This window comes from Apiospora hydei, assembly GCF_038363865.1.
Source record: "Apiospora hydei strain CBS 114990 chromosome Unknown utg000008l_segment0_segment0, whole genome shotgun sequence".
NCBI lineage: Eukaryota > Fungi > Ascomycota > Sordariomycetes > Amphisphaeriales > Apiosporaceae > Apiospora > Apiospora hydei.
This window is the reverse complement of record NW_027117367.1, coordinates 3,314,025-3,340,014: the sequence shown is the minus strand read 5'-3', so window position 1 is coordinate 3,340,014 and position 25,990 is coordinate 3,314,025. Positions and strand designations below refer to the sequence as shown.

Below are 25,990 nucleotides of genomic sequence, written 5' to 3'. Positions count from 1 at the left end.
AGTTGCACCAAATTCGTATCTCTTAGGCGCCACCTAGTGTTGCCAGATAGGTAAGGGGGCGGATGCGGATTGTTCAGAGGTACCCGTGTGGATGTAGATCATCACATCGGATAAGTCGATCCACGTTTTGGGGCGTCACTGCATATGTGGGAGTGAACACGCCTGCACCAACTCGAGAGTGCCGGGTTTCGCTAGCTCGTATATAGACAGAGCTGTGTGACACTTCAATATATCAACAACGAAGCGGCTTCGATGAACCATATGTGGTCGGGGAATGATTCGATGGTGGTCGTGTCTTTAGGCTCTGCCCCAATCGTCGAAGGTTAGAGGTGTGGCTAGTGTCGCGATATCTGTGGCGCATGACACGCCAAACCGCGGGTGGCGGGACAAGATGAGTCGGTATTCTTCAGTCAAATGCAGGCATACGCTGTAATGAACGTAGTTGAAATACAGTATTCAATTTTCTGGGCCAGGATCAGGATTTTAGACTTCTACGGTTGCATCCTCTTTGACTAATGGCACGGGCAAGTATCATGATATGGAGCTCAAAGGGGCGGGAGGAACCACGTGCATCGTGAGATTCCAGAGGAAAGCGCTGATTCATGAATTGCTTCGTTTTCCCATCATCATTGCCAGATATCATACTAGAACCAAGTGTTCTATTTGTGAGTCGCAAGATCCTTCCTAAATAACAGATTGACACAAGCGCTGTCCCTAACCAGTGTTTGGTCGAGTAGTTGGTTGGTCTAGCGCACACACGTTGAAAAAGACAAAACTACCACCATACTCCGATGCGCCGGCTTTTCTCCAATTGAAATATATACATGAGAACTTGGTGAGATTGGCTGCTCTCCCTCGATCAAGCTGCCGCCAGGAAAAAGCCAACGAGACCCGCCACGACGCCAGCCCCGACTGCCCGCTGCGGCCCCTGCTGACCGCGGCCCGGCGAGCCGCCCCCGTTGCTGGCGTCGAGGATGGGCTTGTGCCAGCCGCAGTGCATCGTCGTGGGCCACTGCACGCAGCTCCAGTACGTGGTCTGGACGAACTTGAGGTTGATGTTGTTGTTGTAGGTGCCGTTCGCGGAGGGCAGCAGCAGTCCGGCGCTGCCGCCGCCGCTTTGCAGAGAGGGGTGGATCAATGGCGCGGCTGTCACTGCCGAGGAGGGGGAGAAGCGCGTACGCGTACTGTTTGAGGCGGATGATGATGCTGCTATCGTCGGGGTGGCGGTGATGGCTGGCCTGAGGGATGGGGAGGCAGCTGTGGGGAAGGAAGAGGGGGATGATATTGTTGTTGTTGCCGGCTGGGTGAGGAATTGGGATGTGATGGGGCTTCCCTGGATCAGGGGAAGGATGAGGAGGAGCAGGATCACGTGGATCTGCACCCACGGCGTCGCTGTGGATAGCATGGTTCTGTTTCTGTCTTATACCAAGTATGGTCTACTCTTTTGTCTATTGATAGCGACGATGAGTCTCCGGTCGGGGATGGTAGACGCTTCTGATGATAATGCCCAAACAGCCGGGAGATATTGATATATAATTAGCTCTTCAAGAGGAAATGCTTGCTGGATATCGTTCAACGACAACCTGAAGGGTAAGGGTAAAGGTGCGAAAAGGGAGCATACACCAGGCGCTCGCTACACATGAGGCGAAAGTAGAAACAAAGAGTCACAGACTCAGAATGGTTGAGAGAAACGAGTAGTTGTGGAAGCGGAAAGTGACAGAAAGTCAGTGCAGCCCTGTTTGAATAGATGACTTACTCATATATCTCATGTTTTGTCTACTGATACTTGGTTGGGCACTCCTCGGAATTCTCCAACACCACCAAGATGGACAGATGGATGCAAGTCAAGTCAGGGTCAGGGCTAAGGGGGCAAGATGCAGGGAGAACGCCCCCATCTTTGGCTTCCCTTTGCTCCCATCTTCTGTGCCTAGATGCAGATTGCATCACATCAGGAGGCATCCAGCAGGTTTCCAGCATTTATGACTCCTATCATCTCCCGTAGGTGGTGGTTTGCTGTTTCGTGCAACAAGTAACCCAAGTAGCTAGCGAAAGCTGAAGCAAGCAACGCATGCCAGTCGCCCAAAAGCGTAGTTGGCTTGCTTGTCGCGGCCTAAGGCGGTGGTCGCCAAACGGCTGGCCAGCAGTCGGCCTCCCACGGGGTCGCCAAGAGCCGCCGTGTGGGGAAGTCTTTTGGGCACGTTTTGGGACGGATTGCGCGTCGGCCTGTCATTGATGTTCAAGTTTGCTGGCATTCATCATTCATCCATCACGGATCGAAATGCGACGAACGCTTCTGGGAGGGCCCCTTGAGGTTTGCTTGTCCTTGAGTTTCTGAGTCAGTGGTAATGTGCTCGTAGACGGTAGGGGTTTTGTTTTTCCATCGTCGCTTTTGTCACGGAAGAATTGTAGAGAATGGGCGGGGTCAAAGACTTTCTAAAAAAATGCTTGATGCGACGTGGGCGTGGCTTGCTGCGAGGGCGGGGCTTGATTGGGTGGGATCCTGCCATCTGATGACAAGGCATGCGACATCTTACTTGACACGCTTGATGTCGCTCAGCCGTACGCGATAGGTTAAGTAGTTGACGACTGAAGGACCGTGACGGGAAAAGAAATCTATCTGTGTATTTTAGCCCTATATTCTGACAAGTGCTGACAGGACTTGTCTCCTACGTCAGACAGAAACGTGGACTTGGAACCGCTCTAGTGAGCTGGAGGCTTCATGCCTAGCATTCTTGGCCATCTACCGGTAGTCCTATGCTGGATGCATCTAGAACCGTGGAAGATATGTTCTCCGGCTTGTCCTTTGAGTATTCGACAGGTTACTAATTATAAGCATCGCCTATAAAAGTAGATACTCACGCCAGCAATCTGACTGTGCTGGAGACAGGACTGGACTTAGCCGCTCTGCTCCAAAGTGAAGCTCCCAAGCTCCCAGGCCTGAGCCAATCACGAGCCCGATTGCATTGCCAGCGGTTAGCGTCCCCTAAGCCTCTCGCTCACTGCCCAGCGGCCCAGCTTTTACGTCAATTTCCATGGTGGTATCTTAAAGTAGCACTTTCAGATCCCATCGAATCACCACGCGCAAACATGTACGTAGGGGGATCCGGTACATGACTCTGTGGGCTATTGACTTCCACAGCCGTCGTCAGGAATCCAAGCTACGTACGTAAGTAGGTGAGTAGGCCAGTGGTTGGTTTCCGAGGAGAACCCGCTCATCTCCCATCGTGGATGGTTGCTTTCCTATACGGCTGACCATATGGGAGGGAGCGTTCATGATTGGAGTCTCTCGTCAGACAATGCCACCGCACCTTCACGACCTAATGGTGCATAGCCGAGTGCATTGCATACCTCCTACGTACATATCCAACTCGGCCCATGGGTGAATGGAGGGTCTCTCGGCAGGCAGGCGACTGGCAAGCCTTACGAAGAGCAGGCCCTCGAAGGCCCAAAGCCGCGATCTGGCCTATCACGACCCGAGATGCGCCGTAGATCAGCTCCTTGTCACCTCATCAGCATACAAACATACATAGCATACACAGACAGATGGTAAGTAGAGTACCGTACTCCGTACCGATGATGATGGCGCTTTCACTGCCTGCCTGCCTGCAATCTGATGTTCCACGTCGTCTCTTCTTCCCCCTGGCCTGGTTCCTGTCAGCCCTTTTCTTCTCTAATTCTTCCCTTGCTTCTTGCTTCGTGCTTCCTACCTCTACCTGCTTGGCTATTATTTGCTATAAATTGCGAGCCGTGAAGAAGGCATTGTTTCGCAAGAGGGATTTACTCTGCTTATTCGTCTTGACCTTGTCTTGGAACCTGGATTACAACGGGCCGATCTGCTAGATATCAGTCTTTGTCTGTTTCATTGGTCTTCCGCCCGGCACAAGTTTCCTCCCCTTCCCCCCTCCGTACCCGTTTTCCCAAAGGCAGCTTTCGGGTTCCCCGCTTTCACTGTCGCATCCTGAACAAGACGAGAAAGGAACAACCCCCTTCTCCTTCTCTTTTCCCTTCCTCCCTTTTTCCCGGTTGGTATATTGAACAAAACGACGACAGCTCCCCTCGAGAAGAGAAAGAAGAGAGCAGAAGAGAAAAAGACGCAGGTCCGAACTCGCAATCGCTGCCCTTGACGACGACCCTCACCCCACGACAAGGAAGAAGGTCTTTCTTTGTTTTATACAGTTCGGTCCACATCCCCCTCGGTAGCGCTTAGTTGGCAGACCAGACCGGGATCGCATTGTGTGTTTTGCCCACCTGCTGCATTGTCCAACCTCTATTCTCCGGCCTGTGACAGACAAGGAAGACAGCAGCTAGCCCCGATCTCCAGCTTTGCTCTGCTTGCTCTACCCTGCCTTGCTTGCTTGCTCCTCGGCCTGACCTCACGCTTCGAGTTTCTCCCACTCCTCGCCTATCAACCTCTCCCTCAAACTGCAACAGCAACAACTTCTCGCCTCTGGCCATATATAATACATACGAAATAAACGACACAATGGCCGATTTGCAGGGACGCAAGGTCTTCAAGGTCTTCAACCAGGACTTCATCGTCGACGAGCGCTACACCGTCACCAAGGAGCTCGGCCAAGGAGCTTACGGTATTGTCTGGTAAGTGCACTACTTGCCGCTGCGATTGCGACTGCGACGGCGACTGCGGATGCGCACCACCTACGCTGAGCTGCGCCCGCGAGTCGGAATACCTTTTTGTCACTTACTGACGTGACACTAAACGAACGCAGCGCCGCCGTCAACAACCAGACAAACGAGGGAGTCGCCATCAAGAAGGTGACCAATGTCTTCAGCAAGAAAATCCTAGCCAAGCGCGCCCTGCGCGAGATCAAGCTGTTGCAGCATTTCCGCGGCCATCGCAATGTAAGTGTGGGAGAGAGAAGACTGGGAACCAACCAACCAACCCCTCCATTGCAATTTCGACTCCGATCCAACTGCACACAGCAGCGCATTTGAGCTGCGGAAATGCGACCGACAATTGACATTGACCCCTCCCCCACCATCAAATCAATGGCCTGCATACAGCACCAGCACCAATCAATGTCTCAACCCAATTGAATGTGGCGAACGACCAACATTGAGCATTACCGTCAACACCATTGCCGCAACACATACACACCCGCCTGCACACCCAAGGAGAATTGCAACAGAACCGCTGACACCATGTGTTGCACACAATCTAGATCACATGTCTTTATGATATGGACATTCCCCGACCGGACAACTTCAATGAGACATACCTCTACGAGGGTGAGCAAGCCCCGACTCCCAGCCGCTTTCGTTGCGACTGTGACGACCATTACTGACTGTTTGTCCCGATTCGCAGAGTTGATGGAATGCGATCTGGCGGCAATCATTCGTTCCGGCCAGCCGCTCACCGACGCCCACTTCCAATCCTTCATCTACCAGATCCTCTGCGGCCTCAAGTACATCCACTCGGCCAACGTCCTGCATCGTGACCTGAAGCCCGGCAACCTGCTCGTCAACGCCGATTGCGAGCTCAAGATTTGCGATTTCGGTCTGGCCCGAGGCTTCTCCGTCGACCCCGAAGAAAATGCCGGTTATATGACGGAATACGTGGCCACGAGATGGTACCGCGCCCCCGAAATCATGCTCAGCTTCCAGAGCTATACGAAAGCTAGTACGTGCACCCATACATCTCGACTGACTGAACCAGTTACTGATATTTTATCCTCACTCTAGTCGATGTCTGGTCTGTAGGCTGTATCTTGGCCGAACTTCTCGGTGGACGACCCTTCTTCAAGGGCCGTGACTACGTCGACCAGCTCAACCAGATCCTGCACATTCTGGGAACCCCCAACGAAGAGACCCTCGGTCGCATTGGTTCTTCTCGCGCTCAGGAATACGTCCGTAACTTGCCGTTCATGGCCAAGAAGCCCTTTGCCACCCTGTTCCCCAACGCAAACCCCGACGCCCTCGACCTGCTCGACCGCATGCTGGCCTTCGACCCGTCGTCGCGAATCTCGGTCGAGGAGGCTCTGCAACACCCTTACCTCAAGATCTGGCACGACGAGACGGACGAGCCCGACTGCCCCACCACCTTCAACTTCGACTTCGAGGTTATCGACGACGTGGGCGACATGCGCAAGATGATTCTGGAGGAGGTCTACCGTTTCCGCCAGCAAGTTAGGACGGCGCCGGCTGGTGGCGCCGGGGGAGTGGCTGGCCAACAGCAAGCCCCTGGCCAGGTGCCTATGCCCAGCGGTCAGGGACAATGGACGCACGAGGACCCCCGTCCGCAGGAGTACATGGGCCAGGGTGGCAACTTAGAAGCCGAGCTTCAGGGCGGATTGGATAGACGATAAAGAATTACAGCTGTCCAGATTACAGGAGTACCTAGCGGAATGACGAGGTCTGATTGGCAGACCCTTGGTGGGCTTTCTAGATGAACTGGTTAATGTGAGCCGGGGATTTGAGGGGGCGGCATTGCGCCATGTTTGGTTACTACAACCACTTGGCGGCGCGCCGAGCTATACTACTATCAAAAAGCAAATGGGGGAAAAGCCAGCGCCACGCCTGCCCACGTTTCACTGGGAAATTCCTTTTTAATTTTATTTTTTCCTCTCATGTGGTAAATGAGAAGGGGGTAGGAGAGAGCATGAAAGAGCAAGCGCTTTTTGTCGGTCGGTCGGTCTACAGTCTCAAGTTCTTTTCTAAAGGAGAAGAAGAAGAAGATGGAGGACATACATTTCATCGAGCGAAAAGAAGTACAATGTATTCGTAGGAGGCTGTCAAGACAAGAGATGATGAATCAATCCAAAGTAATCATAATATCTGCCGCGGTGCTTGCGCTCCTCGTCGTTCCTGTGTTTGTTGCCTGCCTGCTTGCTGATTGGTCTGGACGGAAATGAGACCCGGGCGTACGCGACGGGCACGCCCGGCGCTTAAGTAATATGGGATTTGCTTTGCCGAGGGCGGCTTTCAGGCAGGCAGGATTTCATTACGCGGTGTGCAGGCTGCATGTGGAAGGTTGGTTCTGCCTGCCTGTCGTTGATTTGCCAGCCTTCTCTCATGTAGGACGGACAGACAATATTTATTGGGTTGTGCATGCATGGTTGGGTGGTATGCATATGTGCTGGCTTTCTTCAGCGGGAACGACTTACGACAGGGAATGGTGTTGAAGAGATCCAAGATGGGAAGGAGGGCGAGGAGAGAAGGGGTTGAAGTCGGGCTGGGATGCGGTTCTGGTATATGATGGATGGGTGCTCTTGGGGTGGGCTCGTGTGGCACACAATACTCGGGCTGGTCGTATGTGGTGGTACGAGGCTTCGTAGATACTGAGAGGCAACAATACTGCTCCACGCCGACGAAGCAGCGTAGAATCAATGTTCCCCTGACAGTGGCTATCCAGAACAAAACATGAATAAGTTTGAATGAATTTTGTGAGTTAATAACAAAAGAGGCAGATCTATATACACCCGAATTGTGGTGATTCCATCTACGTATAACCCATTCTGGAAAGAAGTGAAAACGGTTAAACCATGGTGCCCGCCGCACACGTAAGTTTCTTTCCCCTCTCGTCAGGTTCTCGTGATGTAACTGTCATCTCTCTCCATCTTGGCCTTCGTTCATCCTTTCCCGTTTCGCGTGCGAAAAATTGTACAAGAAACCGCCAACGCCTGCCATCCCTAGATATGAATAAAAGTTTTGAAGAAGACACCACACCACCGCATTAAATCCTGAACCCACTTCGTTCGTTCCCCGTTCATTCGTATCGTATCCCTTTTCTAGACGCCCCGAGGCATCAACCCTCTCTCCCCTCCCCTCCCCTCCGGGATCCCTCGATCAGACAGCTGCTCTCCCGCTCTACGCGTAGAACCAGTACTGCGCCGTGTACGGCACACTAATCGTCGTGTTGGCCTCGGAGCACGCAATCGACGCCCCGCCGCTCGTGTACACCCGGTACACGCTCGCCAGCCCCCGGGACGCGCCGCTCCCGTTGTCGCCCAGCCGCAGCCAGGCCACGGCGCCGGTATCCAGCAGGCCCTTGTCCGCGCCCGCGGGGGCGGCGGTGTCGTTGAGTTTCTTCGCCACGAGTTTCTGGGTCCCGGAGAACAGGTCGAAGGTGGGCACGCCCGCGGCGTCGAAGTAGTGGTGTCCGATCGCCTTGAGGGGGGCCGAGAGACCGTCCATGGTCAGGTCGGCGTCGGCACCCGGCGAGGCCTTGAAGGGGGCCAGGACGTCGGCGGCGTATTTGGTGAGGGCGTTGCCGACGATGTTGAGGGGGAGGTCCGTCTTGTGGAGGACTTGGTCCGACAGGCTGGACCAGGCCGTCTCGGTCATGGCCGACTTGCCCTGGGCGCCCGGGGCCAGGTCCGTGATGTCGTACAGCACGGCGAGGGCGCCGGTGGCGCTGGAGGCTGTCGAGTCGGGCGCGGCGCAGGTGTAGTTCTGGATGCCGTGGCCGACGACGATGTGCTGGAGTTGGCCCGAGGGGGTGGGGAGTTGGGTGCCGCCTGGTGGGAGAGGAGTTGGGTGTTAGTGAATGTGTGTGGGGGGTTGGGTATGGTTTGGTCTATATGAGGGTCTGAAATATAGGGTGGGTATAATAGGTGAACTTACTACCAGTGGAAGGCAGAGTAGGGCCGGCAGTAGCAGGCGCCGATGCCGACGCAGAAGAGGACGCTGTCGCAGATGCCGTTGTTGAAGAGCCGGGGAGAGGGCTGGACGATATTACGGGTGTGCCACCACTGCCGGAGCACTTTTGGGTTGTTAGTGTCTGGTTCAATATAGTAGTATTCACGAGTATCTCACTGCCAAAGACGGCAATATGAAGAATTTGGGTTGAGACACGGGGGCAAGACAAGAGTCAAAACTTACTCGTTTCCTTACAGGGCCGGCCGTGACAGCCGTCAAAGCCGAAGCCACCACGAAGAGGGTCTGAGGCAACATTTTGGTAGATGTGCGTGGGTTGGGGGAGATGTTGTGTATAAGTCAAGTCCCGAAAAGGTGAAAGTGAGAAAGTGACGACAGACGGAACGGAGGCGCCTGGAAAAGAGATATAACAGAACGAAGGAAGAAAGACCCAACAGCAGGAAATTCTGGAAATGTAATAGGTCGTCTAGCGCGCGCCACCTACACACACACAAGGCAGAAAATAGCAAGAGATGTACGTCTTTTATCTTCTTTGCTTTTAAGATTGGGTGCGAGGTGCGTGTGTAACCGGGTCGGGCGGCCGTTGGGCGCTTAAGAATAGAAACGGGTGGGTGAGCTTCCGGAGCTAGGCAAGGCAAGGCAAGGCAGGCCAGGTTGGTCGGCCTGGTTCAAGAATAGAACGGAACGGGGGAAAAGAGCGGGCAGATGCCAACGGAGATGAATCTAGCACCCGCACGATGGTATGGATATAGAATGAATCTAGTGATAAGAGATGCGACCCAAAGACTAAGAGAAAGTGGAAAGCCCCGCCGGTTATTGTTGCTGTTGCTGGTTCTTCTTCCGGAGTCCAAGTAGAGAGGAGAGTGGGAGGGTGCTGGTGTTTATATCGTTCTGGGGATTCACTCATTCATACTTGATACAACTACTACGTACTACTAGAAACGCGAGTTGGGAGGAGCGAGCTACCCCTTCATCATATTGTTTAGGTTAATGATCAACTGGGACAAGGTATGGCTTCGTGTGTTTGAAGGGTGCTTGGGGTGTACCGGCGTGCTGGGCAGGCATCGTCATCCCACTACCAACACGCAGAGGGAGCGAGAATGTGTGTGAGAGAGCAGGCCCTCCCACCCTCTCTCTCTCTATTTCCCCCTCCCTCCCCTCTTGCTACTCTTCAAGGGTGGGTGGATGCTCAGGTCAGTACAAAGTAAGCCCGGTCTGGTCGGGTTACAGCCGTGCATACATATGCAGGTACGGTGCTACTGCACAGGTATAGGAAACTCAGGTGAGGGTGAGCCTCGAGAGTAAGAAAAGTCTGTCTAAGAAAACCTAGATAAACTTGATATGCAGAGACGGACGAGGAGACAGTAAGGATGGCTGACAGGGGTTGGGATGGCACATTGTAGTAAGGGTAACCGATGCTAAAAAAGAAGGCAGGGCAGGCAGGGCAGGGCAGAGGGATATGGACAGGCCTGGTATCCTAGCATGGATTCCCGGGATGGGTGGACCAAGACGGACAGGGGTGAGATGTCTTGTCTTTTCTTTCTTTTACAAGTGTACTTGCATACGGGGACGCGCACAAAGGATCCCTGCTCCTGCAGAAGGTGCGTTTCCGATATGATATGTATATTCGACGGGCGGCGCTGCGCTGCAGGTTTTGTGCGTGTCTGGTCCGTGTTCTCTGGGCTCTTCTGGTCGTGTGCGAGTCTCGTGGGTTGCCGAGCGAGGGATCTCACCAACATTCATTCCAGCCAGGTTTAAAAGAGGCTCCGATATAGCAGGCCCCTGGCTATAGCGGCAGGGTATCTGGCATCGGACCAGAGTAGCGTCTAGATGGGAATGTATCCGAACTATTCGGGTTTGCGGCACAGGACACTCGGCGACGAAGGCGCCTCCGCGCCAACGAACCAATCTGGACTGAGGCCTGGAAGCGAGCAAACAGACGTCGCCTTTAGTCGAATCCCTCCAAAGCCCTGTTGTGGTTTAACTACAGCGTGGCCATGTAACAATCCGATAGCGACGACGCGGCTAGCATGAAGAATGTGGGAAAAGCAGGATGCAATGTACAACGCGCGGCTCACCAGCAAAAAGCAAGTTGGCACTGCTCCCGGCCGACCTAGCTGTTCTCGGCTCCCTCTTCGTTAGATAGACAAACAGCGTAGTATTCCCCATCTGTGTGTGCCGCTCTAGAATCTCACTCCCACCCATTCTGCCTTGGTCGACGCTTGGACCCTATATGATCCTCCTGCCTATTGCGATCCTGACAGTGGCACTGCTCCACTTATCGTGGCAGGGGTGTATACTGGTAACGCCGACACGACTTGCGGGCTTGCAGCAAAAGCTGGATTAGCGAGCGGCATGATTTAAATTAATTGCTGTCGGTAGTAGACCAAGATCAATGTGGGATGGTATCGTTGAAGAGATGCAAGTATGCTTATTGGGTATGCTTCTTTACTAATCCAACGACTCGGTTAGGCAAACGAAAATAACACCCAAGAACAGGCACGTCTGATGCTGTTGTATGTAAGTGGGCAGGCGACACAACCTACGTGAAAATCTGCTGAGAGCCGCCTTACAGGGAAACCCCTCTCGTGGCAGTGATCTGCAGCCACTGTCCTAGCTCAGGTCGGACGAACACTAGAGATACGAGTCGTGGAGTATGCAATTCTTCCGAGTCTGCGAGTTTCATGATCTGCACCCTATGTCCCTGGGCTATACTGGCCATACCACCAACTAACACTGCACTGAGTCCAGACTGCCAGAAACCGAGATTTCAGCAGATCCTGTCAACATGTCTTGGTTTTTTTGTCCGGGTGAGGGCTAATTGACGGAGCGGGTGGTGGAAACCCCCGCATAAGGGTCTCATTTAGCAAGTCAACTCCAGTCTCAGGGCTGCCACAGACAAATTGGCTGCTGGGTTAGTTACTTCTTTAGGCAGTCCTTAAGTTCATAGCACACACATAGGTACTATACTACACGATGTTTGCTGCGCTGTCTTATCATAGCGCGTTGTCGTAGCTGCGCAGTCAGCTTTCGTGTACGGCATTGATCGGTGCCGGTCGCTAACTGGGACTTGAGGATGTCTTCCCTCGCTCGACCTTGGCATGGTCAATGCCTTGATGTGTTTGTCAAGTACCAAGTTTATTATCACTGTTGCGACGCCGTATCTAGAGTTCATAGCTCCATGCTACGATCTGTCTCCAGCCCCTGGTCGATGGTCGTATCGAGTAATTCCCAGCGGGCAGGATCAAACATGCCACCCCTTGTTGAAGTCAAAAAGTGTTGTTGGTTCGAGGTCGTGGTCAGAATGCACACACACAAAACAATCGCAGTGACTAGTGGACTAGGACATGCAACCTCGTGACCAGGTTTCACGGGTCGCATGGAGTATACTTCCTACGGCGATGCCATGACCTTTCCCTCATGGAAAGGAGGCTAGACGGGGGAAGAAGCCGCCTTCTCGATGGTGCGGCGACCCGAGAGAAGGAATCCTGCAGGATTGGATTGCTTCTACTTGCCTTGGCCCAGGAAAGCCATTCGCCGCATGCGCCTTCTTCAATAAAAGGAAGCCAGACCACTACGGCCCTCTGTAATATTGCGAAAAAGAAAAAGCCCGAGCCTCATTATGCGCATCGGTATCTGTCTAGGCTGTACAGCCCCCCGGGCCGGTGAAATGGGTGGCGGGGCATGAGGCGCTGCTCGGAAGCTCGCTCCTCCTCGGCCCTCGAAATGCATTCTGATATGTGCATCATTATCATATCATAATGCGACGCTTGGGTCGCTCACCTGCATGTTCTGTATTCGGCCGGTCGTTCTAACGGGGATCTCCCAAAAGAGGCCGCGCATATCTTGAAACTACCTCACAAGGCACGAGAATGCAACGGCGTTGGTGGCCGGCTAGATGTGATGACAGACAGGGGTCCGGAGGGGTCCTCATCAGCTCAAGCAACTAAATCGCCCGAGGCGCTGAGCTAACTCACTATTGGTCGATGGAGCAGAAACATCATCGTCGCGATCCTCTTCATTTCGCATTTCCTTCTGGGCTCTCTCCTCTTTCCATGTTTTGCGACAACCTACTTTGAACAGTGACCGCATATCCTCAAACCCGACGGCAACTTTCTTCAAGGCTGGCCTGGCCGACCGGCTCATACCGACCTGTTGGTTCGAGCGAGCCGGGAAAGGGGGGTCAGTCACAATATCGGTCCACTATTGGTTTCGAAGTCCGTTCGCCCATGTTTGATGTTCGTTTTAGCGTCAATTGTTCCCAGCTGTCACTCACTCACTCACTCCTGCCATGCCATCAACCCATCAACCATCCCATCCCATCACTACTCCAATGCCACCCGCACTTTGTTCAGACGATTGATTGTTTGATGCCAAGCAAGGCAAAGCACGGCAAAAGATGCGATGGCAGCTTAGCTAGTCAGCCATCCATCCCACGAGCCCCAGAGAGGCACTTGCCTCTTTTGACCTCACTCATCCACCACCCACCGCCAGACCAAACCTGGTCTGAGCGACTCCGTCCATCCTGGTGGTTTGATATCCTTCCAGGTTCGGCACGAAGCGGGAAGCATCGCATGGCAAGGCAAGCAAGCAGGCAAGAGGATGGGGTAAAGGAGGCAACTTGAACCGTGACATGCTTTGAAACCACTTTTATTTCCCCCTTCCTCCTTTTTCGTTGTTGGGTCTCAGGATTCGACATGACTGCTCACACACAATGCATCATCACATTCTCAACATACCTTCTCCCTACTCCCGACGTAGCTTCCGGGAATCTCAGAAGCGATGAAATCAGCGAGATGTCTGTCTGTTCGTTCGTTTCGGAGCCGACCCTCATCCCCCTTTCCATCCAACTTCGTCCGAACGCCATCCCTTCTTGCCCCCATCCCTTTGCCTCCATGTTGATGTTGACTGCAAACGTCATCGCCATAGTTGCGGGTCTAACTCGAACGATACCGACACGACAAGCACGCACTCACTCATCGCCTAGACTTGATCAGCGTGAGAGAATACCCAATACAGGGGGAAAACACTGCCGCGGGTGAACCATCATCCCTTTCCACGTGGATTGATGGATAATAGATGAACATGCCCGAAGGTCTCCATGCCTGTCATCCAATCGAGAGATAGATATTTACTTGGCATCTGAAACCAAGTGATGGCACTCTGGCGACGCACTTTGCTGACGCCTCCTTCTTGTTCTTGTCCTTCTTGCCTCTGACGACAAGGAACCAAGGGCACCTGACCAACTCGCGATGCGCAGTTGGTGTTATGCGGCACCGGCAGAGTCAGGAAGCGAAGACCACCTGAGGAGAGCGGCGATACCACCAATCAGTCAGTCTTTCCTCGGGCACAGCACAGCACAGCACAGATGCAACCTCACTATTGGCCTCTACCGGGCCGCCGTGGCAGAATGACTGCCTGACTGACTGACTGCCTGTGCCCATCGTCATCAAAGCTCGTACGCTTGCTTCCCTTCCCAAGGTTGGGCGATTACTGGCAATGCGCGCGCAAGTCTGGTTGAAGCGCACATGAGTTGGTCAGCCAGGTCAGCGAGACCAACAGCCACTCTTGGTAGGCAAAGCAAGCCTCGAACTTGTTGGTTTCCCTTCGATCCCGATATTCTTTTTTTGACCTGACTCTCTGCCTGACTCTTCAAGTGACCGTGGGGCTCCCTCTCATCATACTCACATGTCTTTCTTTCGAGCTTTCTTCCTGAATGACGTGAATTCCTGCTGCATCCGTTTGAACCCGTCCCGTACACAAGCACCGATACGAATGCCACGACCGCGTTAGCGCCACCCTTGCCCCAGTCGAATATTCGCTGTTGATGCTGCTCGAGTGGAAGAAACATAGTTTCATCCATCCTCACACCAAATCGATTCTTCTCAGAAACGAAGTGCCAGGGGGCGGGCTGACATATCCGCCTCGCAAGGGGCCACGCAGATTTCATCCTGTTCGCGTTCCGTTCCTGTTTTCTTTCATCCCCAGAATGAGGGCAGCAAGCGCGCCGCGAACAATACTCTGTTGACCTCTTCTTCTCCAGTGACTTGAACTCGGGCCTCCGACTGACCGACGGTGTGCCACCGTCCTGTACACGAGAGCCAGTCTGGTGGGGTGCCACGCTTCTTTGGCCGGTCGACCTTGGATATCCTTATCGCTTTTCATCTTCTGTGAATAACCAGAGCCAAAGCGCAGGAGAGCTGGCATATCCGCCTCGCAAGAGGAACCATGCACTCTCTCCATCTTATCCGCGTGCTGTCCCGTTTCTTTCCTCCCCCGATCAGAAGCAGGCCAGCAAGCGCCGCGGACAGCATCGACTGCAAGCTCGGGGTAATATGGGAGCGCAAATCGCTTCCCCGGCGAGTAGCACATGCTGTACGCAGTGTACTACTACCGGGAGTGGTTCATCTGATTGCTTCCTCTTCCCATAGCCAGTCCCGCACACCTTTTGCAATGACGAAGTCGAGCAGGCCATCCCGGTATCTTACTGATCATCATTATCGCCGCTCGTTGAAGTTGACGAGAACAAACATCCGTTCGTCGAAGCTTGAAGGAGGGAACACGCCAATACCAGAAGACAGAAGTGTCCGGTCGACCGTCTCCCTCCCGTGACCGCCAACGGGGCTTTTGCGAAGCTCCTTACTCCTCCCCCCTTTCTTTCTAACAATCAAACAGAGCAAGGGGGAGGGGAAGAGAGAGAGGGGAGGTGCTGCAAGCATGCCGTCCCCTAACCACCTCGCCCATCCTATCTACGTTCCTCCTAAAGACCCACCCCTCTCTGCTGGCCCAGTAGCGGCATCGAAAGGGGGAAAGGAAGAAAGAGGTAAGCAATCTCTCTGGTATCTTCCCCTCGCGCAGCAGACAGAACGTCCACCATCGATGACTTATCCTAAAATACCCCCTTGAACCGTGCCTTGAGAAGTCACAAGTCCGACAGACGACCAGGAATTTTGCTACGCCCGGCGGCTTTGAATCAAGAGGTTTGGCCCCCAAAAGGATCAAATGGACCCATGCACGCACGACTGTCCTAGAACTACTCCTTGCACGGGGGTGGTCCGGCGACGGCCAACGGCGGGCGGGTGACAGTCACACCATCGCCCCCGTCACGATACCTAGGTCTCGTGCCAAGCGGCATGTGAAGCCCAAAAGGGGAACCACGCCAAGCATCACTCTTTTGAAGAAAAGCAGTTGCCATAGGGGTCATGTTGGCAGCGAACAGGTAATACGACGGATCAATAGGGTAAGCAAAGCACATATCTCACGCAGGCCTCCCCAAGCAAGCTTGTCATTCATCATTTATCATAATTATTCGTTAATATTCGTCGAATCCTCTCTCGTCTTGGTACAGAAGAAGCGCTCATCCAAGAATCGCTCCCAGATTGGCTATACGACGTTGCCCACAAACAGGGGCTAAACGCCGCTTGCGACCCCTATACCAGTTGATCTGGTTGATGTTGTTGTACACTGATGAGAAAATACTCATCTCCACGGCAATGCGCGCGCTTAATCATGACCCTCCAATAAAGCTACCCAAATAAAAAGAAAATCCCACTGCCAGCCAATTGGCAAAACCCAAACAGCCAACCGTTTAGATGGGGGCGCAAGTGAATGCTCCTCTAACGGTTCCGTCGTTGTATTGTTGGATCTGTGAGGATGTTGAGTTAGTAAAAAGCATCTGTTGGGACGATACAAGGCAACTTACGATATCAACAATCGCGGCATAGGTACCGGCGACGAGAGTGATCAAGCCAATAATGAAGACGACGGCGTTGGCGATGCTGCTCCAGATGTTCTCCTTGGCGTACCAGTTGCCCTTCTTGATGAGCATGAACCACATCATGGCGGGGAAGTAGAAGGTGAAGCCGGAGATGAAGAGGGCGGAGCAGATGGCCAGAAGGTCGGAGAAGAAGGGAATGGCTTCAGCGATGACCCAGGCGATCAGGGTGATGGCGCTGATGAGGGTCAACCACGAGATCCAGCCACCCTTGGTGTTGATGAAGCGCTTGACATCGTTCTTGTACATGCGGCCGTGAATGTAGCGACCGACGACGGTGGTGTTGATGGAGCCGGAGATGAAGATGACGGGCAGGGCGACACCGAAAGCGACCTTGGACATGAGAGTGCCACCGGAAAGCAGGGCGGGGGACTTGACGTCGACACCGACAAAGGCGTAGATGAGGGCGCCGGTGACGGTGTAGATGAAGATCTCGATCAGACCCAGGGCCCAGATGGACTTGACGTAGTCCTTGGGCGTGTGCATCTCGTCCATGAAGGAGAACTGGCAGACGGCGAAGCTGTAAGCGAAGACGATGTTGGTGACAGCTACGAATGCCTCGGAGAAGGTGACGTTCTCCTTGGGCCAGGCGGACCAGGCAGCCTGGGCGAGACCGCCCTCGGCGTGGCTACCGGTGACACCGGTGGCCACAATGGTGATGAGGATGGCGGCGATGATGGAGACGAAATCGATGTAGCCCAGGATGGCGACCTCGGCGAAGGACGGCGGGATGGCCAGCGCGAGCAGGATGATAGCCGAGACGACGCCGAAGACGACAGAGCAGGTACCGTTGTTGGTGATGTTCAGGAATGCGATGGTACCGGTGAGCGTGTGCGAGCCCACCAGGAAGGTCAATTGCAGGGTGAACATGGCGCCAATGACTTCGTAGCCGAAGCGGCCCATCATCAGCTTTCCAGCATCGGCATAGTGGGAGACCTCGGGGAAGGCAAGCTTGACCTGTCCGACGATGTAACTGGTGTAGATGGCGATCAGACCGATTCCCACGGTCAGGATGACACCGGCGACCATGCCGAGCGTGGCGAAGGCGGAGGGCACACTCAGACTGCCGAGGGCGATGGCCTCGACAATGAGAATGACGGTGAGGCGCTTCCAGCCGAGGCGGTGGAAGTGGGCATCTCCGAGAGCCGCCTTTTGCGCCTCCAACTCGGTTATCTGGCCGACTCCGTTGTCGACGGAGCTCTGCGAGTGCGGTGCCGTCATCTTCACTCCATCCTTCTCGCTCAGGTCGGTCGAGCCGTTGGTCTTGGTGTCGGCCGAGGCCTGGAAGATGCCGTCGTCGTGGTTGCGTTCCTGCATCGTTGCGGTGCTAGGAGAGGCGGTTGGAACAGGGTTGGCTGGCTCTTTGCCTCTGGGGTGGTGTGTGAGACAAATATAGAACTGCGGCACGCGACAAAACGGGCAGGCACAACGGGCAGCGATCGATGTATTAAGATACGCTGAGGGAGTGGAGGGGGAGTATTAAGCGACAGAGGCACACGACAGACAGAGAGAGTTGAGACTCGGGGAGGATTCTCTGGCGTAAAATTTATTCGCAGAGACTCCAGCGCCTCTTAAATGCGGCCGAAGTAGTAACGACCAAAACGAGCCCTAGGTGGGTCGCGACTGCTACTGCTGCATATCTCTTCCCCTCCGGGGGCGCCGTCCAGGCTGGGTCGGTAGTCACTGGTCAGGCATGCCTGTAACAGGCTGGCCGGACTGTTATCAGCAAGCGAAACACGGACGGGGACCACGGTTCGAGCAAGATGGCTCAATCTCGTCGATCCGGTTTTTTTCTTCCAGCTCCCTCAGTCAGCAGCCAGCAGTGTGCTGTTCGGTCGGCTGTCGACCGACGCGCCGACAAAGCGGTGGCGGGAAAACCCTCTTTGGTTTGGGGGCCCCATTGAAATCCCTCAGCAGGCCGACATCTCATCTCTGCTCATCGTGCACATCGCGCTCCTAGACAAAGTTGCGACGAGGAGGCAAGCAAGGCAAGGAGGAGGCAGACGGAGCCAGCCGGCTGATCGGGTCTGGAGATGGCTTCCTGTTACCTATCAGTTAGTCATAGGCAGGGCTTTTAGTCCGGCTGATCGTGTAATTCAATCTGTCAATCTCTGGCCGGGCATGGCTCGAGCCGTGGCCGTGGGAGATGGTCGCTGCCGCCATGTGGGAATGCGCCAGATTGACACACTGACCACGGCTGTTTTCGCGGTCTTGCTCTGTTAGGCTCTCGCAGCCGAAGTCCTTGCGTGCCACTCGTGCCGGGTGCCTTGCTCCATCGTGGGCGACGGTCGAAAAAAAAGTCGTACCAGCGTTCGCTGATGAGAGTGGGCCAGTGACGCGGGGCGGTGGTTTCTGTTACCTCACCAATTCCACCGCGAGGCCGTAGAGTGGCTTTGCTCCGAAGAGGGGCGAGTCATTTTGTTCGTGTTCGTCACCATTTGGCTAATCCGGTCGGCTCCTGCTGGCTCCTGCTCAGCGTTTTGTGGGCACGCGGGGGAAGGACAAGAAACCCAATCTCAGCGAGCGCTGGCCAAAAGGATCCGAGAAGGTGGTTCATGCAAGAAGTCAAACTGGAAGCCGGGTGTGTGTGTGCGGGCGAGATGACGGCGAGGCTTATATGCACTTCCCATGCTGCCCGTCATTGTGCCAAGGTCCAGCGTCTCCGACTCGTCGGAACCCTAGATAGAGTTCGCGCCCCCTCCAACGAACACATCATCAGCAGGAGGCCAGATAGCTGCTGCCCGGTGGGAAGTGCGCGGAGGAATGGAGGCTAGAGCAGCAAATGAGGCTGCTTGGTTTCTCCGTCTTGGGGTCTTGGGTCCTGGGGACTTTCCTTCTCCAGCAGGTACTCAGGTGCTGAAGATAAGGACCCCTGCCAGTGACAGGACAGGGAGTGCAGGGAGTGGCACCGGCTGCACTCGCTGCACCAGGGGCACGACAGAAGCTTAAAACTAACAGGCGCCCTAAGGCGGTTTAGGCTGCGATAAGCAGGTCGGACCATGGTCGGATAGACCCTCGACCCCCTGAAGGGACTTGGGGACTGCCCTTAACAGTGGTCTTTTGGCCCCCGAGAGCCCCCTACACGCCCCGAGGACCACTGGAGAGCCACTGTTTCCAATGCACCCCGACCTTGGGTGGGTTCGCTAAAAAGCATGGGACGCGGAGAGCCTGGCTCGGCTGGCAGTTGACCAATTCTCGCTACGTAAAAAGAAAAGCCAGATCTTGGTTGGCGTTGACGTATTTTACCATTGCGCTCATCTCCTGTCGCATTCAATTGGAAGCATGGCGCACCGCGTGACCGAGTGACCTCGTTTGGCGGCTGGCTCGGTTGGGGTTGGCAATGGGCCCCCCGGCACTCAACAGCACTCAATGGCAGATACTGACATCAGCGCACTCCATCTTTGTAAGGTGGCCTGCCGAGCAACCAAGGCAATCAGCAAGTCCTGCCCCAGCAGGGGGTGGGCAGCAGCGTGGGCAGCAGCTCCTGTACCGGCGATAAGCGGTCCCTGGTCGATGCCAGCCATCGGTGAGCGCCCCAGCTGGGCCTCCCATTGGCGCACGGCGCATTCCCATTTTTTGAAACTGCTCCTCAGCTAGCGAGCTGCGAGATAGTGACCGCCTCAACCAATTGCCATGACACATTGAGCTGACCAGCCATTACCTATCAGCAACTGGCCCAAAGTGTGTGCCAAGACTCCTGCCAAAAAAGGCGAAATCTCCATTTCTGGTCCATCTCGGCCCCATTCAATTGTTCTGGCCGCTGTCTGCCCGTCCTTCGTCCTTCTCGACCATTGTCGCGTGTCAAGTAAAACATCATGTTCATGCCTTATTGGCCACGCGCCGACTATCCCTTGGACCCTGTGCCCTGCTACTGTAAGTGACATTTGATTATCGTCGGACCATCACAAAAGTCCAGACTCCAGACTCCAGACTCTCTCACGCGCCAGGCGCGGATATAGCCACGAAAGATGGGGAAATCGGGGGAAGCTTCCAAATACAGCATGCGTTGGACATTAGACCAGGTCTGGAGGTGAAATTGGTTCAATGTTCGAACAAGGCAAGATAAGACGAGACGGCGCCTAAAACCGCATGTCCAGTCTCCCGTTCGCAGCCCGTCGACTCGTGACTTGCCTGGATGTATGCAAACTGCACTTTTTCTGCACTTTCCTGCAGCCAGCATCGGTCGACACCCACTAACCCACTCTTGCTGCTCTGTTTGTCTTGGAAATACCATCTGCAAACACACCTAGACACGCAGATTGCTAGAGACACCGATTACCTGCATGCCTCACGCACCTGAATGTGCACTTTCGCGGCTATATACGCTGCTTTCCCTTGTCGAATGTCATGTAACACGTCGTAGAAGGCCGATCGAAGGGGTCGAGAAGGAACACTGAGATGTCAGGGACTGCGGCGGCTGCCGGTTACCGGCATCCGGATCCCTCCCCACCTCACTTGGATCTTCCAACCTCAGACATCATCGTCAGATTCTGCAGCAGGCCAATGCAACCACCGCTCGCCGTGCTATATCCCATACCTACCCTCATTCTCAGTATCGGAGACGCACGTCGCGCCACTGGCCTGCTTGCCTACAATACCCAGCTCCCTTCAGCTCGACGCACCCGCACGAAGAGGCAATGTTAGACGAGCGAGGCCCGGCAATCTGCCAGCGCAACCCGCATGCGATGTGCAGTGAGCTGAGCTCCGGTTGCCGTCTGCGTCTGCGTCTTCAATGCCGTCTTCAGCAACGCAACGAACAACGGGAGTTCCCACAAGGCTTATCATGAATCCTACAGCAACCCACTCCCCGTGGCCCCCCTTCATTAAATGGGTTTCCAGACATGGCACGATTTCTGGTCGGCTTATCTGGATGAGATTGTTTGGGGGTTCCACTTCCTCGTATCTAAATGCATACACCAAAAGTTGTTTATTGAACGTGGTTGGCATCGCCATGAACCATGGAAAGCGTACCGTAAGTAGTTGGTAGGTGCTGCTGCCTCTCTCTTCGATACGGACGCACTACGAAACCTGCCCCGAGCTGATCTATACATCTGCGACGACGTGAAAGACATGTCTTGGATCTCCCAAAGACCGCTCTCAGCATGTTGGCGGCGGCGGGGACGAGTAATAACCTGTCCTTGTCTCCCGAAACAGTCGCGCCCTTCAGCCTATTGATAGCAGAATCATGTATGAGCTGCGAAGATGGAAGAGCTGAGGGCGAGGAGGGATTGATATTGACAGGGGGCCGACTCATGCAAAGATTGACGTACGGAACTACTGGACGAATACAATCTACATACACAGCACCGACAAAGAGGGTAGGCATGTAGTGAGGCAGTATGTAAGTAGACCCTTCAATGTTCCCCAGGCCAGCTACCGGAGAGCAGGTACAGTAAGTGAGCCAGGAAGTACCCTTCCCCTCAAACTTGTATCCATTCTACTTGAGGGAATGGTCACTGCACCTCACTTTCTCAATATAGCAACTTGTTCGCCCCGCTTCCAATTGGTGCAGGCCAGCCACCGGGCCTCGCCCAAACCACCACCAACAACAACATAACGATCAGAAACAGTAACCTCGACGTACCCAATCACACCAGGCCTCGTCCCACGCTGCATCCGGGTGGCTGCATGTCCCGTGCAACCATGGAATGCGCCCACTGCCGCCTTCCGCTGCAGGACTGGAGGGCAAACGAAGTGGTAGGATTGAAATCTCCGCTGCCCTCTCGGGTCTACTTGCGCCTGCTGCTGTCTGCTGCAGTGCGTCGTGCGTCTCCCAGCCATCGATCAGAGGAGTGCGCCGCCATCGAGATACTACCTGTGCTTTCTCGGTACCTCGCTACTATCACGAACTGCCTGCTGACTAACCGCTGTACTTAGTCGGCACGGCATCTCAAGTCACTAGGTCTTACGTGGGGGCCATTTCCAAGGTGAGGAACGACTCAGAGTCGACTGACTAAGCCAAGCAAGCTGGCCGGCCCTTCACGCCAAGGTCAGTCGCTTGTGCTTGTGCTTGTGCCATTCGCATGTCCTCGGTGGAAATGTAGCCAAAGGATGGCCAACTTGCTTCGCACCACCTTGCCCGGGTCTGAACCCGATCTGCCTACCGAATTGAAAGTGGCCCGATTACCCAACCCTCGAGGACGTGTGTCGTGTTCTCCTCCACGGACACACACATACACACACACACATGTGTGTACATGGGAAACTTTGGGGCGAACCGCCTCGGTATCTATCATCGATTCCTCGGAGTCTGCCATGTTACCTACCTACATATGTAGGTACCGGACAAGGGCGATGACGCGGGCCAGCGTGGACCGATTCGATTGGTCTCTTCGCCCGGGACGACAGCAATCACTCTCTTGCAGAACCGGGTTCGCGGAATGCGGTATGTCTAAGCCACAACGGAATAGGCAATCAGCTCGAGGTAGGTGGGAGGTAACGGTAGCAACGAGGCGCTTGAAACCCTGCCTGGCCACGGGTATCGGAGGGAGTCCCCGATGGCATGAATCTGTCAATGACACCTCGTGGCGCCTCCCTTCGTATCGCCTATCTACGCCTATCTGGAGCATCTAGATGATATGACCCGTGCCAGCCAGCCCTGTAGCAGGGACCCGGCCATGGACGTTGCATCAGGGCGAGGCCAATCAAGGTACACGCTTATGCGCTTGTCAGTCTTCGCCCTCCTCCTGCAAGACACCCGGTGAAAGCTCCCCACGTGCCGGGGTGCATGCAAACTGGACCACGAAGGGAGGCTGCCCTCTTTCCCTACTACTACTACCCGATCTCCCCAAGCAAGTGCCTTGGCCTAACGAATCGGATCGCTCCAGGGCACTGGTTTGTCGGCAATCTACCAAGCTCGTCTGTTTTCCTCGCTCGCTTTCGAGAGAATGGGGGAGAGAGAGAAACCGAAAAGTTGAAAGTTGAGAAGTGACAGGTCAACAAACACAAGACGTTGTCAGAAGTTGAGCGAACCGCCAATCAATCACCTGTTGTGACTGGCCATTTTTGGGGTGCACATACAATCTCTTTTCTCCCCAACGCGGATACGCTCGTGAGGGAGACGACGCCTTCAGTGAGAGCGCCCGAACGATCCCTCTCAGGAAGCCCCTACTCCGTATATGTGTTGACTTTCTTACCTCACCCTGTTCGCCAATGACCTCATGTGTATGAATGTTCGATTCGACCTTCCTTGATCTGCCATAGAGAGACGATCCAGAGGGGTAAAGCGCGACAACTAGCGACACTTGTCTCAGTTGACCCCCACGAGGACGACAAATACATGACTATACATATTTTACCCATGGAGTGAAGTACTGACATTACAAGGGGAAAAAGCGAAGGGGACTGCGGTAATACCTGCAAGCCAATTATTGTCAATCCCGGGGACAGAAGACGTTACGCCTCTCACCCCCCCTCTCTCTCTCTGCAAGTGGGGAGTCGGTCGTGTAACTGTTAGAGAAGGCAGTTGTCAGAGGGCACCCCGTTTGCACCTCTGCGTGCCGTCGAAGCAGACCAGGTTATTGGCTCGCCGCCAAGAGGGAAAACGCACATCCCCACCATAATGGAGGTCACCGTCACCACCACCACCGCTGTTGGAGAGAGGCAAGCAAACATGACAGATGCAGCAGGCTGCTGCTGATGCTACGACCCTTCTTCAACGGCGCGGCCCTTTTCTGCTTGTTTGCTTGCCCTGCTGCATTATTTTCTGGGATGAGGAAGCAACCATCGTACTGCTTTTCCTCTCCCTCCCCGCTTCACAGGACCAATCGCCACGCCCGGCCCCCCATTGGCGCAGAGGAACCTTGAACTTCCCTTGGCTCAACGGCCTTCCTTCGCACTGCACTGCATGTCCATGGTGTCTCTAGGGAATGGTAGGGACGCTTCCCCGGCTGCCCGGTGTGGTTCCGTTTGTCCTGGAGAGTACATACATGCCTACTTGCCATTCACTCCTACCTCCCCTGTCCTTGGCAGAGATAGACCCTGATGGACTCCACTTGCCTGGTACAAGAGGTCCAGAAGACGTTCGCCATACCGAGCCAGAGAAGCGGTTCAGAAACGATGCTGTGCAGCTATCTCTTGGGCTAATGCTACATCCATCTTGCTGAAGGATGACGACGCCTTGCTTCTTGCGTCATGCGCTGGCGGAGAGTCGTCGTCGCCCTTCTCAGGCTGGATACGCCCTTGACGTCTCTTCTCTGTATGTCAAGCACGCCGTAAAGAAAGTATATCTGGTAGGTGAATGGGCCAGCTGGGATACACCAAGGAGGTTACTCTGTCTTACAATGCGTTTGCCTCTCCAGTGAGACGAAGAAGGTGCGTGTGGCCCATCTCCAACAGATATCACATCGTCATCAAATCCTTCATTGCTGTGTTTGCCCAGGATTGCCCTCTTTCTCCGCTCTCCCTCCTCCAATTCACAAGGATTTCGTTCTCTGTCACCTCCTTGGCTTCATCATGGCCGCGTACAGCACGTTACGCCGTGGATCACATACAAGTCATATATGTTGAGGCCAGGCGGCTCGGCCTCGTCTCTTTGGCCCGAGAAGTACGTACATACATACATGCTCTACGTCGTTTACATTATTTTACATTACATTACATGCATTCGTACAGTGGGTATCTGTGCCATATAGGCCATCTCTTTTCCGGGGCGGAGAGGAACCGCTGGGAAGTATCTGGGCTGTGATTTCAAATCTTTTATTTTTCTCTTGCCTCTCAATTTCCAGGGTCTCGATGAGCGAGATGTCTGGTTTCAGCTTACGGGCCACTGGCTGGGTTTTCGGATCAGGTTACACAAGATTGTGTACGATTACCCTGCCCTCTCCCCTCTCATACTGTACTTCTGTAACTTCCTCTCTGTGGCTACCTCTCTCTCTCCCCTAACTAGGCCTTGTCTCGACCGCGCGAGGTACATTCACTATACCCTGCACATCATTTGTACCTGGCAGATGACGCTTGCCCGGGGTGATGACGCCAGCTGTCATTGGACCGTCCCCCGTCGTGTTATGTGTTGTGCTGTGAGACCGGATCAGCTCACCCGCCGCTACTGTACTTCATCTCAAGACGAACTGCGAGGGGAGGCTGGCCAATCTCACAACGGGTATCGTGGGGATCGCCGCCGGGATATGTTACTACGGCGGCCCCTCTTCTCCCCTTCTTCCCCTCTAACCCCATTCTTCCATCACGCTGCTTACCTGCCTACATGCTTACCCTGCCGCTGCCGGGTATCCATCTCCCCATGCCCGTGAGATCCAGATTCGCTCCAAGACATTGACATGTAAGCTAACGAAGACACACCAATCTCTGGCCACATGGTTATGGGGTGGGTCCCATGCAAGTAAGGGGTACCACACGTTGCTGCCAGTATCCGACGCCAGTGTACCCTCTAGACTGCCTGTCGATCATTGCAAGTACATATGATGGATGACTGGGCAGATGTTGTGAATCGTCCCCTTGAATGATACGAAAATTTGCTGGTGCGAGTTACATAGAGACCATGGCCCGATGTTCTCTCAAGCAAATGCAAACACAAGCTTCATGGATTGGAGTTTGACTCTTTCCATTGCCCAGTCTCGGTCTTTGCCTTTCGGCTCTCTGCCCCAT

At 54.4% G+C, this 25,990-nt stretch overlaps 5 protein-coding genes across 5 annotated transcripts; 1 reads left to right on the top strand and 4 right to left on the bottom strand.

The window, feature by feature from the left end:
- Positions 1-859: 859 nt before the first annotated feature.
- On the bottom strand, positions 860-1,405 carry PG997_011624 (uncharacterized protein; the record flags this gene model as incomplete). Its single annotated transcript, XM_066815939.1, has 1 exon — positions 860-1,405. The coding sequence occupies one exon, from the start codon at positions 1,403-1,405 to the stop codon at positions 860-862; it is 546 nt and encodes a 181-aa protein (XP_066665229.1).
- A 3,072-nt stretch (positions 1,406-4,477) lies between these two features.
- PG997_011623 (mitogen-activated protein kinase mkc1) lies at positions 4,478-6,323 on the top strand (the record flags this gene model as incomplete). The annotated part of the gene is made up of 5 exons (XM_066815938.1): positions 4,478-4,596; positions 4,728-4,860; positions 5,181-5,247; positions 5,324-5,638; positions 5,701-6,323. The coding sequence occupies exons 1-5, from the start codon at positions 4,484-4,486 to the stop codon at positions 6,321-6,323; spliced, it is 1,251 nt and encodes a 416-aa protein (XP_066665228.1). The 5' UTR covers positions 4,478-4,483.
- A 1,501-nt stretch (positions 6,324-7,824) lies between these two features.
- Positions 7,825-8,910, bottom strand: PG997_011622 (uncharacterized protein; the record flags this gene model as incomplete). The annotated part of the gene is made up of 3 exons (XM_066815937.1): positions 7,825-8,474; positions 8,581-8,719; positions 8,839-8,910. The coding sequence occupies 3 exons, from the start codon at positions 8,908-8,910 to the stop codon at positions 7,825-7,827; spliced, it is 861 nt and encodes a 286-aa protein (XP_066665227.1).
- A 5,649-nt stretch (positions 8,911-14,559) lies between these two features.
- Positions 14,560-14,985, bottom strand: PG997_011621 (uncharacterized protein; the record flags this gene model as incomplete). Its single annotated transcript, XM_066815936.1, has 1 exon — positions 14,560-14,985. The coding sequence occupies one exon, from the start codon at positions 14,983-14,985 to the stop codon at positions 14,560-14,562; it is 426 nt and encodes a 141-aa protein (XP_066665226.1).
- Positions 14,986-16,201: 1,216 nt separating this feature from the next.
- PG997_011620 (uncharacterized protein) lies at positions 16,202-17,704 on the bottom strand (the record flags this gene model as incomplete). Its single annotated transcript, XM_066815935.1, has 2 exons — positions 16,202-16,258; positions 16,316-17,704. The coding sequence occupies 2 exons, from the start codon at positions 17,702-17,704 to the stop codon at positions 16,202-16,204; spliced, it is 1,446 nt and encodes a 481-aa protein (XP_066665225.1).
- Positions 17,705-25,990: the final 8,286 nt, after the last annotated feature.